The sequence below is a fragment of the Sardina pilchardus genome, chromosome 1 (genome assembly GCF_963854185.1).
Source record: "Sardina pilchardus chromosome 1, fSarPil1.1, whole genome shotgun sequence".
Taxonomy (NCBI): Eukaryota; Metazoa; Chordata; class Actinopteri; order Clupeiformes; family Clupeidae; genus Sardina; species Sardina pilchardus.
In genome coordinates, this window is record NC_084994.1 from 50,991,875 (window position 1) to 51,004,715 (window position 12,841).

The window sequence follows — 12,841 nt, forward strand, 5'->3', positions numbered from 1 at the left end:
TCACAGTGACCAGGGTCCAAGTTTTGAGAGCGAGTTGATTGCTGAACTTCTGCAGCTATCTGGTGTGCGAAAGTCCCATACTACCCCATACCACCCGATGGGAAATGGCAGTGTTGAGCGTTTTAATAGAACGCTGGGCAATATGATCAGAGCTCTTCCCTCAGAGTCAAAGCAAGACTGGCCTAGACGCTTACAAACTCTCACATTCATGTACAATTGCACTTCCCATGAAACAACAGGTTATGCGCCATTTTATCTGATGTTTGGAAGGGTTCCCCGTCTACCCGTGGATATCCTGTTTGGAAATATCTTGACTGACCCTGATGTAACTGACTTTGGCAGATATGTCACAAAGCTGTCTGAGGATCTTAAGGAAGCCATGTTGATTGCTCAAGACCATGTGAGAAAGGAACAGAACAGGCAGACCAGACTATATAACAGGAAGGCGAATGGACCGATGATTGAAATTGGAGACAGAGTGCTTGTGGCTAATAAGAAAGAGAGAGGAAAGAGAAAAGTTGCTGACCGATGGGAGTCTATTGTTTACACTGTGACTGAGAAGAATCCTCAAACTCACACATATAAGATACAGGATACTGTTACGGGGCGTGAGCGGATTGTCCATCGTAATTTACTCATGCTGGTGAATTTTCTTCCTATTCAAGATATGCCACGATCCTCGCAGTCCGCCCACTCAATGTCCTCTGTTGCGTCCTCTGTCCATTCCATGGCTTCGGGTCAAGCTACATCCGACGACACTCAGAATCAAGTGTCTGTTCAGCTGGATCAGTCCCAGAGTGCAACAGATGATGTCCTTGTGAGCGTCCCTGAACTTGAAAACTACTCCGATATCCTGCCTGTGTCTGGAGAGAGAACCAGAGAATGGGTCAGTCACCTGGACACTCCAAGTCAACAGTCTCCTGAAGGAAGTGCCAGGGAGTCATCTGTTGAAGTTACTGACAATGTGCTGACTGATAAGGTCCCAGACTCGGACTCTGAGCATTCTCATGCCTCACACACTGATGACACTGTTGCTAGGGATGACGCTTCGGCCATTAGCGACCATCACACAGTTTTGTCAGTAGTTACTTCTGGTTCTGTAGGTGACATTGCACACACTGTTGCACACACTGATCAACCTGATTCTGCACCACATCGCACTACACGTCTGGGTCGTGTTGTTCGGCCGGTTAACAGGCTTCTTTATACTATATCTAGACAAGATATCACTAAACGGTTGCAGCAGAATGTTCAGACTGTCTGCAGCTCTGTTGTTCAGGCCCTCAGGGCATAAGTCTTCTGCATTTTTTATGTGTCTTAGTATAGTATTGACATTTATACCTGATGATGTATGTATTGATTGTTTTGGGCAAGTGTAGAATGTGTAAGGCATTCTGCTTCCGGTAGTTGGTTGGAGAGTTTGGCACTGCTCTCTGTCCGCTGCATCCTTAAGGGATACCTTTTGTATGGTCGGGCTTGAAATGTGTAGTCCCTTGACATTTGATGAGTTTTGGGTGTAGTGTTGAGGAAGGTGTGTAATTTTGTCCAGAATTCAGTGGGGGTGGGTGTAACAGAGTTGAATAAAACCTAATATAATTCTCTCAAAATTACGATACTACTATGTTATTGCATTTTCTATTTTTATATACACTGGTTTTTGATATGCTAAAAAAGGTTTCTATATGTTGTACCCATTCACACGAGTTTAACGATGAGGCATTGCGGCCGCAATTGTATTTCCACTCTACTCTGCATTTCAATGTTTTGAACACTTGCGCTTCCCGTACTCCAGTCAGAACTTTAGTCTGCTGGAGGTAAGCTGTGCATGGAGAGTGCTCCGTGAATAATTTTGTGTTTTAATAAAATAGCATGTCTGTCTTTCATACTGGTTAGCTAATAAGTATTTGCATAAGTTGCATTAACAGATATCTTTGCAAGTGAAGCTAGAATGTTGTATTTAGACTGTATTTAATCAAGCTATTGTATGCTACATCTTTTTGGCGGCAGCCACGTTATGTTGACTAGCTCTGGAGAAAACACTAGCAATCTCTTGACTTCTTTTTACGTTTACACTGTAGATTTGGATGTACGGTCGCAACTCATCTGAAATCAATGGATTTATTGTTTTATGTGTGAATGCAGGTACGTTGGTTATACTGTTATTGAATCAATGTTTGTTGTGTGGTGAGTCGATGTTGTATAGAAAACCAAGAAACTATACGATCACTAGGTGCAAAAATGCCCTCTCTGTATGTCATTTTACTTTGCATGCATTTATGTTAGTTTAAAGTCGAACAGGCTATGTATTCTTGTGTCTGCATGCAAGAATAACATAGGTAATGCTGCCAGTCAGAACTTTAGTCTGCTGGAGATTTGGATGTACGGTCGCAACTCATCTGAAATCAATGGATTTATTGTTTTATGTGTGAATGCAGTGAGGGAAATAAAGACACCAAGAAGAATTCCTGTGTTTGGCCATTTTAATCATCACAACCGACGCCTGAGAACGAGGGTCGTTACATGTGGCACTGGTGCAACAGTAGGCTATTTTGCTATTTTGGCCTTCAAATAATAGTCAAAACAATTCAATGACAATCGATTCAAAGTTGTTCAAAAGTTGCGTTTTGCTCTAAAGTGACAGTCTTCAAAATATTTTCATGATGGCATTTTTTTAATTTGTTATTTTGTTGTTGTGGCGGGACCTGCTCTGGTTGTGTAACTACAGGGACAGATTGGGTTAGTCCTACCACCCCTATACAACCAGCAATTTTAGTAGTCTACTAAATGGTAAATCCTTTTCAACAGCCAGTTAGAACAACCAGAAAATGTATACACGAAGTTATCAATTATTCTCTTAATTGGTGCAGTGGTGAAAATATCCTATAGGGGGCGGTATTGACAAGCAAATATCCTAAATCGTTGCACGTTGATAGAGCTTCAGAGCGACCAACAGCCCACACAGAAGTGTATTGCTTTATAGTTAAAATCTTTATTCTATGACAAATTACTATAGCTAGTCGGACTATCACAACTATACTTTACTTCTGGAATCGCTGCCATAGGCTGCATAGCCCACATAGTGTTTTTTAATCTTCTTAAGAGCCTCGGGCTCAGCAGATGCATCGGTTGTCAGTCAAGAGGAAACTCGTGAATAGAGAGTGACTTCTGGCAATGGTAACTACTCGCGCAGCAGGTGTGTGGTATCACCTGAAGGGATCATCGCAAATCGGATAGGGACAAGCGCAATCACTGCGCAAGGCTGATAGTTCACGACCAGCGACCTCAGCGAAGACACATCTGCGTAAAAGTGTTCAGAAACGGTGCCATCTCTGTTTAGCGCGGCAGGACATGAAAATGCCGTCGCTCCACGGCAAAGAAGACGATGGGGCTTCATTAATTGCTCCTCCGGTTCCCCAGCGTCGATCTTCCCGCCTAGAAATGCAAATGCAAAAGCACAGGTCTTTATTTCTACCTGAGAGGAAGGTGACTTGTGTGTTAGTTGGCGACGGGGCTGTGGGCAAAACAAGTCTTGTCGTGAGTTATACTTCAAATGGTTTTCCATCGGAGTACATCCCCACAACTTTGGACAATTTTGCAGGTAAGCTGAAGAATTTGCATTAACGGAAGCCTTCAATGAGATTTCTTTTGTAATATTCTCTTAATTAAGTGTGAAGTTCCTATGGACGTGTTTTTTGGAAGTAGCCTTAGTGCTGATGTGCATATCCTAATATATTCGTTAAAACGAATTGCAGCTCTTAAAAAACAATATATTTTTTCAGTGTGCATAGCAACCTTTTTTATGAGACACTGACTATCTGACGTTGTTTTTATCACTTCTATCCCTTATCTTCAGCAATGGTAGTGGTTGATGGAAAGCCTGTTAGACTGCAGCTCTGTGATGTTTCTGGCGAGGTAGGCCCACTAAGAATGTTCATTCTGATATTAATTTAGCTTAGCCTAATTGTAATAAAATGTATCTTTCTGTTTAGAGTAGATACTATAATAGATTACATGTATTAATGTTGTTTGCAAGGTGATGCTTATAACTGTTTCCCTCTACTGTTTCCGAATGGCAGAAATGGCTCACACCCAGTGGAGAGCACAATGTACGTCTGTTTATTTGCTTTATTTTCTAAATAGGCCACATTCAGCCAGTTCTTAGTTTTATTTACACTGTTGTGTTGACATTAGAACATTGTGATCATTATATAATATATTATATTTATGTGGATGCACATATTGCAAAGACCATTGCAGCCACATTTTGGAAGTAGATAAAAATATAAACGTTTTAAAGGTGGATTCCGTGAAGGCTTTTTCCTGACTCTGCCTCTCTCTGGTCTCCCTGCAGGAGGAGTTTGCCCAGCTGCGTTCTCTCTGCTACAGGAACGGCGACATCTTCCTGCTGTGCTACAGTGTCGTCCTGCCTTCCTCGTTCCACAGCGTCACGTCCAGGTGGGCTCCTGAGATTCAGCGGCTCTGCCCAGATGCGCCCATCATTCTGGTGGGCACACAGTCGGACCTCCGCGAGGACGTCCACGTCCTGATCCAGCTAGCAGAGAACCAAGAGCAGCCAGTGACCACAGAGGAGGCCCGCATCTGCGCACAGCACATCAACGCTGTGACTTTTACTGAGTGTTCAGCTCTGACCCAAAAGAACCTGAAAGAGGTGTTTGACACGGCGATCTTGGCAAGCATGCAGGACAATGACATACTCCAACAGAACCACTGCCTGACCAAAACACCCAAGAAGATCAGGAAGCTCTCGGAGTCATGGTGGAACAAGTTCAGCTGCATCGGTCAAACAAAGATGACACAGTAACAGCCTGTCCTGCAGCAGGACACACCTCAGACATTACTTATGGACAAACAGCCTACCGCCACACTTACAGGCTACTGCTGTGATAACCTCACCTCTAAAGATGTTAACGTTGTCCTCTTGAACAAAGCACCGTCATAAAGAAAATGGAAAGCCGTTCTTATTTCTTGTAAGAAATGAATGTCATATCAGCAGTCTTTCAGCTTTGCATTGAGATCAGATATCACTTGTTGGAGTATATCCGAAGGGCCCTATTGGGAATGATGGGGAAAGTGCAGTCTTCAGTCTAACGACAGCTAATTTAATAACCATAGGCTAAATAACACATGCCACGCAAAAGCTATTATATTATGAATGTTGTGAATATTTTTCATTGTTTGTGTTGTTGCATTTATTTATTAATGGTATTTTTGTACTTGAAATCTAAAGCATTGGTATTTGAATTACATTTCATAGTTAGTGTGACTATGTCCAGTGTGACACTCATTCACACTGGTTGTCAGTGGGTTGATGTTTAGGATTTGCATAACCCTTCCATAGTAAAGCCATAGTGTTTAGCCTATAAAAACAAGTCATTAACATGCTGTTCCTTATCAACATACTGTGACACTGTAAGTAGTTTAGTTTAAAAAAATGCTCCATAGCATTTAGTATGATCTAGATTTCACACAGTGTGGGGCAATGGCTTATCAATTTCTAAAAATATATATTTATTATTCTATTTAATGTATTCCCTGCTCTATTTCCTTGAATTGTGATGCTGTAGAGAATCCAACATGTTAAATTGGTGCACTAAAAATGCTTGAAACAGATTGCTGAAGAATATTCTTTACTCAGATTGGCCTATAAAATGTCATTGCATGTTTGATCCACTGGAATTGAAGTAGGCTACAGTATATGAAGTTTGGAGATCAAGAAATCACAATAGTGTGTGCATGGAGCGGTTCACCTCTCTTCCACTGATAGGCGACAGCTGTCATGGGACTTTATCAAGTGTATTAGCGGAGGTTCGCCACTCTGCAGCGGCACTGCTGATCCGGTAATAGGACAAGACAGGACCACCTGTAATGGATTAGTTCGCAATATGGCGCTTCGTGTTGCTTCTTGTAATGCCATTACACCATGGCCTACTCACACAAGTCAAGCAATCATGGTTAGTAATATTCAGCTACTTTCATTGTCCATTGAAGTGGACAATGATGAGGTGTTACCAGATTTACTGAATATGTTCAGTCGCCATATATAAAATCTGTCCTGTGTAGGTTGCAGTGCGGATATAAACAGACTTACTAGCCTTGTTGATCCAGGCTGACACCAAGTGTTTTGGTTTCTAACCCTTAGCGAAAGTCCTTATACTGCACTCTTTTCTATATTCTGAAATAATTCAAGTTGGAGATAATTCAACAGAGCCTGCTCTCCAAACACAGTTCATGGAATTTGTCCAGGCCAACATAATGTCAGTGAAGTGTTTCCATGGTGTCACCACTAGGCAGCAACATTGTGCTCCAGACCAGGCTCACATTTGAGTGGTGAGCTGAGTGTGAGAATAATGTCCCAATCCCAATACTAATTCACTCAGACATAGAGTGCATTCAAAAATGATCCACACCCCTCCACAATTCCCACAATTTACACTTAAGACCCCATGACAATGCAAACAAAAGGATTTTGGACATTTTTGCAAATGTAGTTCAAAGATGAAACTAAAATATTACATTGACAGAGGTAGCCTATTATAATAAGCAAAAGGCATTGCACACCTACATTCAGAGATTTTCTGCCAATCTTTTCTGCAAATCCTTTTAAGCTCTGTCAGGTTGGATGGAAATCATCGGTGGGGATTCACTCTTAGGTCTCTCCAGAGATAAGCTCAGGGTAAGACTGTGAGAAATAAGATTTTCTGGATTGAGATGTTGGGCCCGAATTCTAGACATCCCTCAAGCATCCCTCATCATCTGCCCAATACCGGCCATCATCCCAACAGTGAAGCATGGTGGTGGCAGGGACTAGGTGACTGGTCAGGTTTAAGGCAAAGTTGGATGGGGGAAAATACAAAGATATCCCTAATAAATAACTAGTCCAGAGTGAACAGGACCTCTGACTTGGCCAAAGGTTCACCTTCCATAGGACATTGGGAGAAATAGCTTAGGGACGGCTCTGCAAATGTTGTTCAGAGTATACAAATTTTAACAACCTTCCCATGATTTCTTGTGCCCTAGAAATCCTGTACAATCAGCAAAATCACTTGTGGAGTTAAGGTGAAAATGAAAAAAAAAAAAAAACTATTTCAATGATTTTGTCATTAAGCTACAATATAACAACATTGATAAAAGTGAAGAGGTCTGAATTCTGTCTGCATTCTGTCTCCATCAATTTACACAAAAATTAAACTCAAGTCTGTCTGCTTAATCAAATAATTATACAGACAAGACAGATTATTATTAATAGGGCGCCTTTCCAGCTGTGCCCAACTCGAGCCGTGCAACTTTGCTCTGCCTCAATCCAGAGAATCATGAATTGTTTTACGCCAATTGTGCGCCAAAAATACGGCAACTATTTAAAAAAAAAAAACGATTAGCATGTTCCATGCCCAAGGGCAAGGTTGCAAGCCATGAGTGGTATTTGAGACAACTAGGCTATGTAAAATAAATCCTCCGCAGCTGGGGAGGAGGGGAGCCCAGTAGCAAAAGAGAAATGAAACTGCACTGGATAGAAGATGCAAGGCTGCTCCTGGCTGGGAAGGCACCCCTTTCTCCCTGTTACAAGTAGCCTATGAAAATCATTTCAAGCTGTTATAATAATATGACCAGCACACCTTCAAATACTGTAATACAGTAGCTCAATATATGTAATACATCCTACTGGATAACCTCATATAATGGTGTTGATCGATGAATAGCATTCAATTATACAAATGGCTGTAACTGTTTTAATTTTTATGAGCTACTATAGTCTTATAACTCTCTTTGTTATTTCTTCTCCTTACACACTCCCTTGACCAGGAGTCAGTGCAATAATCAAACCAGCCATTTAAATAGACTTCCTTCTATCTTTGGCAGTGATTCCCCGGCATAAGACACCACATAACAAGACACGTTCCACAAAGCAATCAACAGAAACAGCCCAGACACAGTATAGAACATGTTGACCAGTTCAATTTGTATTAGTATGAACCTTCACATATTGATGTGAGGAAACAATTTCAGTTGGACGAGTGTGGTTCTTGATGAGTGATCATTAGAAATGTTTTGAAGATGGAAGAGTTGCAATAAGCCTTATAGGTTAGGTAAATCAATAATATCAACATTGTCTTTATTCTGTTTTGTTGGCAGGAAATGCCACTGTACTGTCTTAAATGCATGTGAGAGGTCAAAAAACTTGATACGGAGTGAGCTGGCAGCCGTCTGTAAATGACTATAAATAGTGTGTCACATGTACAGGAGTGCAGCGTCAGCACCAACTCACTCTGTCTGCAGATCGCTGGGGATGTTGACAGACTCGCATATTAAGATGATATACTGTAACGCTCTCAAGACATTTCATAATGTGACACTTCTGTATTATTAATAATTTGGCTGTATGTCTTCAGTGCTGTAAATAAAACTGTAAAACCATACCATGTTTTCATCCCATCTGATTCAAATCGTTTAAACCGTTGTCGGGTTGCCTACTACAGCAGATGACTGCTTAGATTTTAATTTTTAACAATTGATTATAATGTATTCGAGTTTGTTTGGAGGACTTGTGTGCTGCAGACAAAAAAACAGAAAACATTGAAGCAAGTGCCAGAGGAAGATCTTATTACAGAAGGTATTCATAGCATGTGGAAGACTAAGATGAGGTCAAAGGATCTGGACACAGATTAGGCGGCTGTGAACGTGCCATAGTAATTTAATGTCACAGAACATCTGAGCCCACAGCTCCACGGGTTGTTAAATCTGTCAGATGAGAAATTCAGCTGGCAGAGAAAAGAAAAAGACAAAAAAAAACCTCTCACAACTATATTCTCTTCTAGTCCTGCTTTGTTACTAAGTAGGGGAGCCAGGAGAAATTCCTCAATGTTTGGCAGATGTCCCACAAATGGTTATGTAATGCTTCCAGCCTGTGTGGTGGTCAGTGGTAGCAACTGCCAAACCGTATCTTTATGAGACCGTGTATGTTTTTTAGTCTTTCATGTGAATTGCTATGGCAACACTGATATTGCCCTTTGAGGATAAATTAAGTAGGCCTACTCTATCTGTTTATCAATCAATCTATCTATCTATACTTACATACACACTGTACATTTATCCAACCTCAACATTTCAGTAAATAGTAAATAGAAGAGCTGATTTCCAAAAGATATGAATTATAGATTATACATTTCCTTCTTTTCAATACTGAGTAACACCCCCTTTTGGAAGTACCGCAGCTTATAAACACTTTTTGTTGTCAATTTTATTTGGGGGATTTTCAAAGATGCTTAGGCCAGGGCAGATGAGAGCCATGACAAACTCTTCTGCATGTGCCTCCTGAGGTAGTCCATTGTGGATACAGTATATGTGAAGGATCACTATTCTATTATAAATGCCATCCTATTCTCATCTTCGTTTTTAAAGTTGGCATCATCGATCCATCACTGATCTTAGCAGTTGGAGATGTGTTCTTTTTATCCAAACATACCTTTTTTACATTGCTGCCAAGACGCCATTTTAATTTTGATGTTTAAGGCTTCCAGGATTTTCTTTTGAAAACGTCTGACTGACTTTTTGTGATGACCTTCCATGAAGGTCATATTTATGAAAGTGCCACTGCAGTATGCAGTGCACAGCACTCCAAAGTCTACTAAACCTTCCTTCATATCTTTTGCCTTTTCTTAAAATGGTAAGACTTTTCTCGTAATCCTACAAGAAGTTCTCCGACCATTTCTTTGAACTGAATATGCTACTTTGTGACCATCCATTATTTCCATGTCCATAGTGCTACGCAGCTGTCTAGGAGCCTGTGGCTGCTGATAGTTGGGACAAGGGATAGTTATAAAGACTTGCATGGTGCTCTTTTCTTTTTCTCACTTGTACACTTGTTATTGTGCAAAAGAAAACAAAACAATACACTATCCTTGCTTGAAATGTCTTTTGAATTTTCTGAAAGAATTTTGCATTTGTGACTTGCCTTATGGAAATACATTTATTTTTTCTTACTTAACTGACATTTTGACCACTTTTGCAGAACTCTCTTTTATCACACACACACACACACAAACACACACACACACACTCTGACTGATCTGATAAGTCGTTATCCTCAACATGACCTTTTGGAGCCTGTTTCACTATGATGACATACGATTGGCATAGACATGTTCATCATTAAAGGTATTGGTCAGGATTCTAATCCAAATCACTTTTTGTCAAAGTCAACTTCAGTGAATTGCTTCCCACTATCCTGTTCATTCTGTGCGCACTCAAAAAAACTCACACTACACACACACACACACACACACACACACACACACACTGACTGATCTGATCATTTGTTATCCTCAATATGACCTTATGGAGCCTGTTTCACTATGATGACATACAATTGCCATTGACATGTTCATCATTAAAGGTGTTCGTCAGCATTCTAATCTAAAACCTGTTCATTCTGTGTGTGCACTCAGAAAACCTTTGATTTAAAGGGGTTTGCAAATAGGAAACATTTGTGCATGGTTCAATTTCATTGGCTGCTAACTTAAAACAACAAATATGGTTCGCCAGAATCAGTGACAGCCTTCAATGGTCTGTCCATTAAAGCAAAACTTTCGCTGTGATACAATATTCTAAACTAATGAACTGAAACTTCCACAAAACTACTCAAACAATATTTATTAACAGCAATTAAAGTAGTTTGTGCTATACCACAGATGAAAATATATTATTGTGCATTTTTCAAATACAAATACAAGGATAAGAAATGTAAACATCATGTTTTGAAGGTCATGGTTAGTTCATGTCTTTTAGTTTACAATAGGTATGACTATAAAGATGTGTATAGCTCATTTATGTCCATCAGCATCAACACAAACATCAACAAGGAGTGATTCTGGAATAACAAAACTAATTGCATTACTCCATGTACATGTCCATACATTCTCCAGATGTACTCACGTCGAGTGAGCTGTCTAAAGGGGTCTAGAGAACTGAAGAAACAAGATTGTACGTGCCATAAAGAGTCAAGACAGCTCCATTTGAACATCTGATCAGGGAGAGTTAGGTAAATGCAACAACTTTACATTCCTGAAGCACTTCTGAAGCAGTGTCTGCTCTCCTGAGATGTTTCCAATAACCTTTACATGGTTCATTCAAATGAATCCTAAATGCAGAATTATACCATAATAGCTCATGCAAATGAGTTCCACAACAAATTCTCGGCAAGTCTTAATAAAACACAACAGAGACACCACTTGAAATTAACGTCTCTTACACCAAATCACACGCGTGAGAACACACCTGAAATACAGCCCTCAACGTTTCTTACATCAAATCACACGCGTGAGCATACAAAGTGCAAAAACCCCAATGTGAGTGAAAGAGAATACATTCTGCATTGATAATAGTACAATCTAAAAGTTAAAACACGTGAATAGAGACAGAACTCCACGGCAAGTGAACATACCAAGCAGTTGTGATACAACTAAAAAGTCACCTAAACGTTTAGAAAGTGGACAAAAATGGGAAAGGTGGGTGGTGGCTTTGTGAAGTCTGTGAACATTTTAAAGGGGGCTATATGAGTTTGTTGCAATGAGGCACTGATATGTCATGGTAACAAAAAAGTCATTTATGAAGTGATAAGGACATCTCTGTTATCAGTGGTGGCTAACCGTAGTTTTGACTAGAACTAGAGTACTCTCGATATCAAATATCTTCTACCACAGTTCTACATTTTATCAGTGAGCAGATGGATCACTTGCATAATCAACTAATGTAGATGTGTAAGCTTAACTGACACAAACTGATTCTGAAGTAGGCTTTGGTCCACAATCTACAGTCACTGACATCTGGAATGCACACTAGTTTTTCTGATGCATCATATGTGGTCCATATAAAAATACTGTCTGATCACAGTGTACAGTGAAACAGAGCATGTTGTATTCATGGACATTGCTCTGTTGGAATGTCCTGATTCTCTTTCTCCTAGTTCTGTTCAAGCCGAAATCTACCAAAATGTAGATGTATTTATTATTTAGATTTTAAAAAGTATTTTCTATGATTGTTTGATTCAAATCTATAACATACTTTTCATTGAGGGCAGATTAGTAATTCTGGCAGAACACTATTAGTCACTGTGTTATACAGGCTACACTACAGAGCCCATACAACTTCCTCAGTGAAGGAGTCTCAACGTCACCTCAAATAGAAAATACACTTCTATACAGACATCAACAAACAAGTGGGGATTCATGATTGGACTGAAACTCCAAGAGAGAATGAAACAAAGCCCACAGACAAGCAGGCATCTGAAGACAATAAAGAAAAATCAGAAGTCTAATTTCAGACCCATAACCGCCGTTTAGGAGACAGTGCTTTGGTATTGTAAGTGAAGGTGAAGTGAAATCAAAGGGTTGCAAAGGTTCTCCACACTTTTAAAAAGCCAATCGATTGGAGTCAAACAAATGATATTGTTTTCCGTCATCCAATGTTTTAGATCAGTCCCAGTACTCGTACAGCTGTAGTGACATTCATCCTTTGAGGGTGAAACTGTGAACAACCTTCCCTTCTCAAGTCCACATGGGAACCCTTTTAAGGTAATGAGGAAACTGGATCAGTGGATCAGAGTTAAGAGGGCGTCCTGTGGCGCTGGGGCGAGCTTCACCTGAGCCTCGCAGAGAAGCAGCGCATGTACTCGGTCATCCAGCGATCGTCCGCAACACTGAGCCGCGAGCTGCGGGATTTCTCAAGGTCAGCTGAGCGTGCCCTGCGGCGGTCCAGCGCTCCTCCACACATCTGAGCCTCCTGCCGCTTGGCCGCCGACTCTGAGCGATGAATCTGTGAGAGGAGA

The 12,841-nt window shown here is 40.5% G+C and overlaps 2 protein-coding genes across 2 annotated transcripts in view; one reads left to right on the plus strand and one right to left on the minus strand.

The window, feature by feature from the left end:
• Nucleotides 1–4,104: 4,104 nt before the first annotated feature.
• On the plus strand, nucleotides 4,105–5,398 carry si:ch211-133l11.10 (rho-related GTP-binding protein RhoU). The gene is made up of 2 exons (XM_062535793.1): nucleotides 4,105–4,110; nucleotides 4,352–5,398. Exons 1-2 carry the CDS (start codon nucleotides 4,105–4,107, stop codon nucleotides 4,820–4,822), a joined length of 477 nt encoding a protein of 158 aa, XP_062391777.1. The 3' UTR covers nucleotides 4,823–5,398.
• A 5,287-nt stretch (nucleotides 5,399–10,685) lies between these two features.
• Nucleotides 10,686–12,841, minus strand: part of ccsapa (centriole, cilia and spindle-associated protein a) — a 4,614-nt gene continuing 2,458 nt past the window's right edge. The window contains exon 4 of the mRNA XM_062536564.1: nucleotides 10,686–12,828. Coding sequence (XP_062392548.1) covers nucleotides 12,652–12,828 — 177 coding nt within the window. The 3' untranslated portion in view covers nucleotides 10,686–12,651. The remainder of the gene's footprint in view (nucleotides 12,829–12,841) is intronic.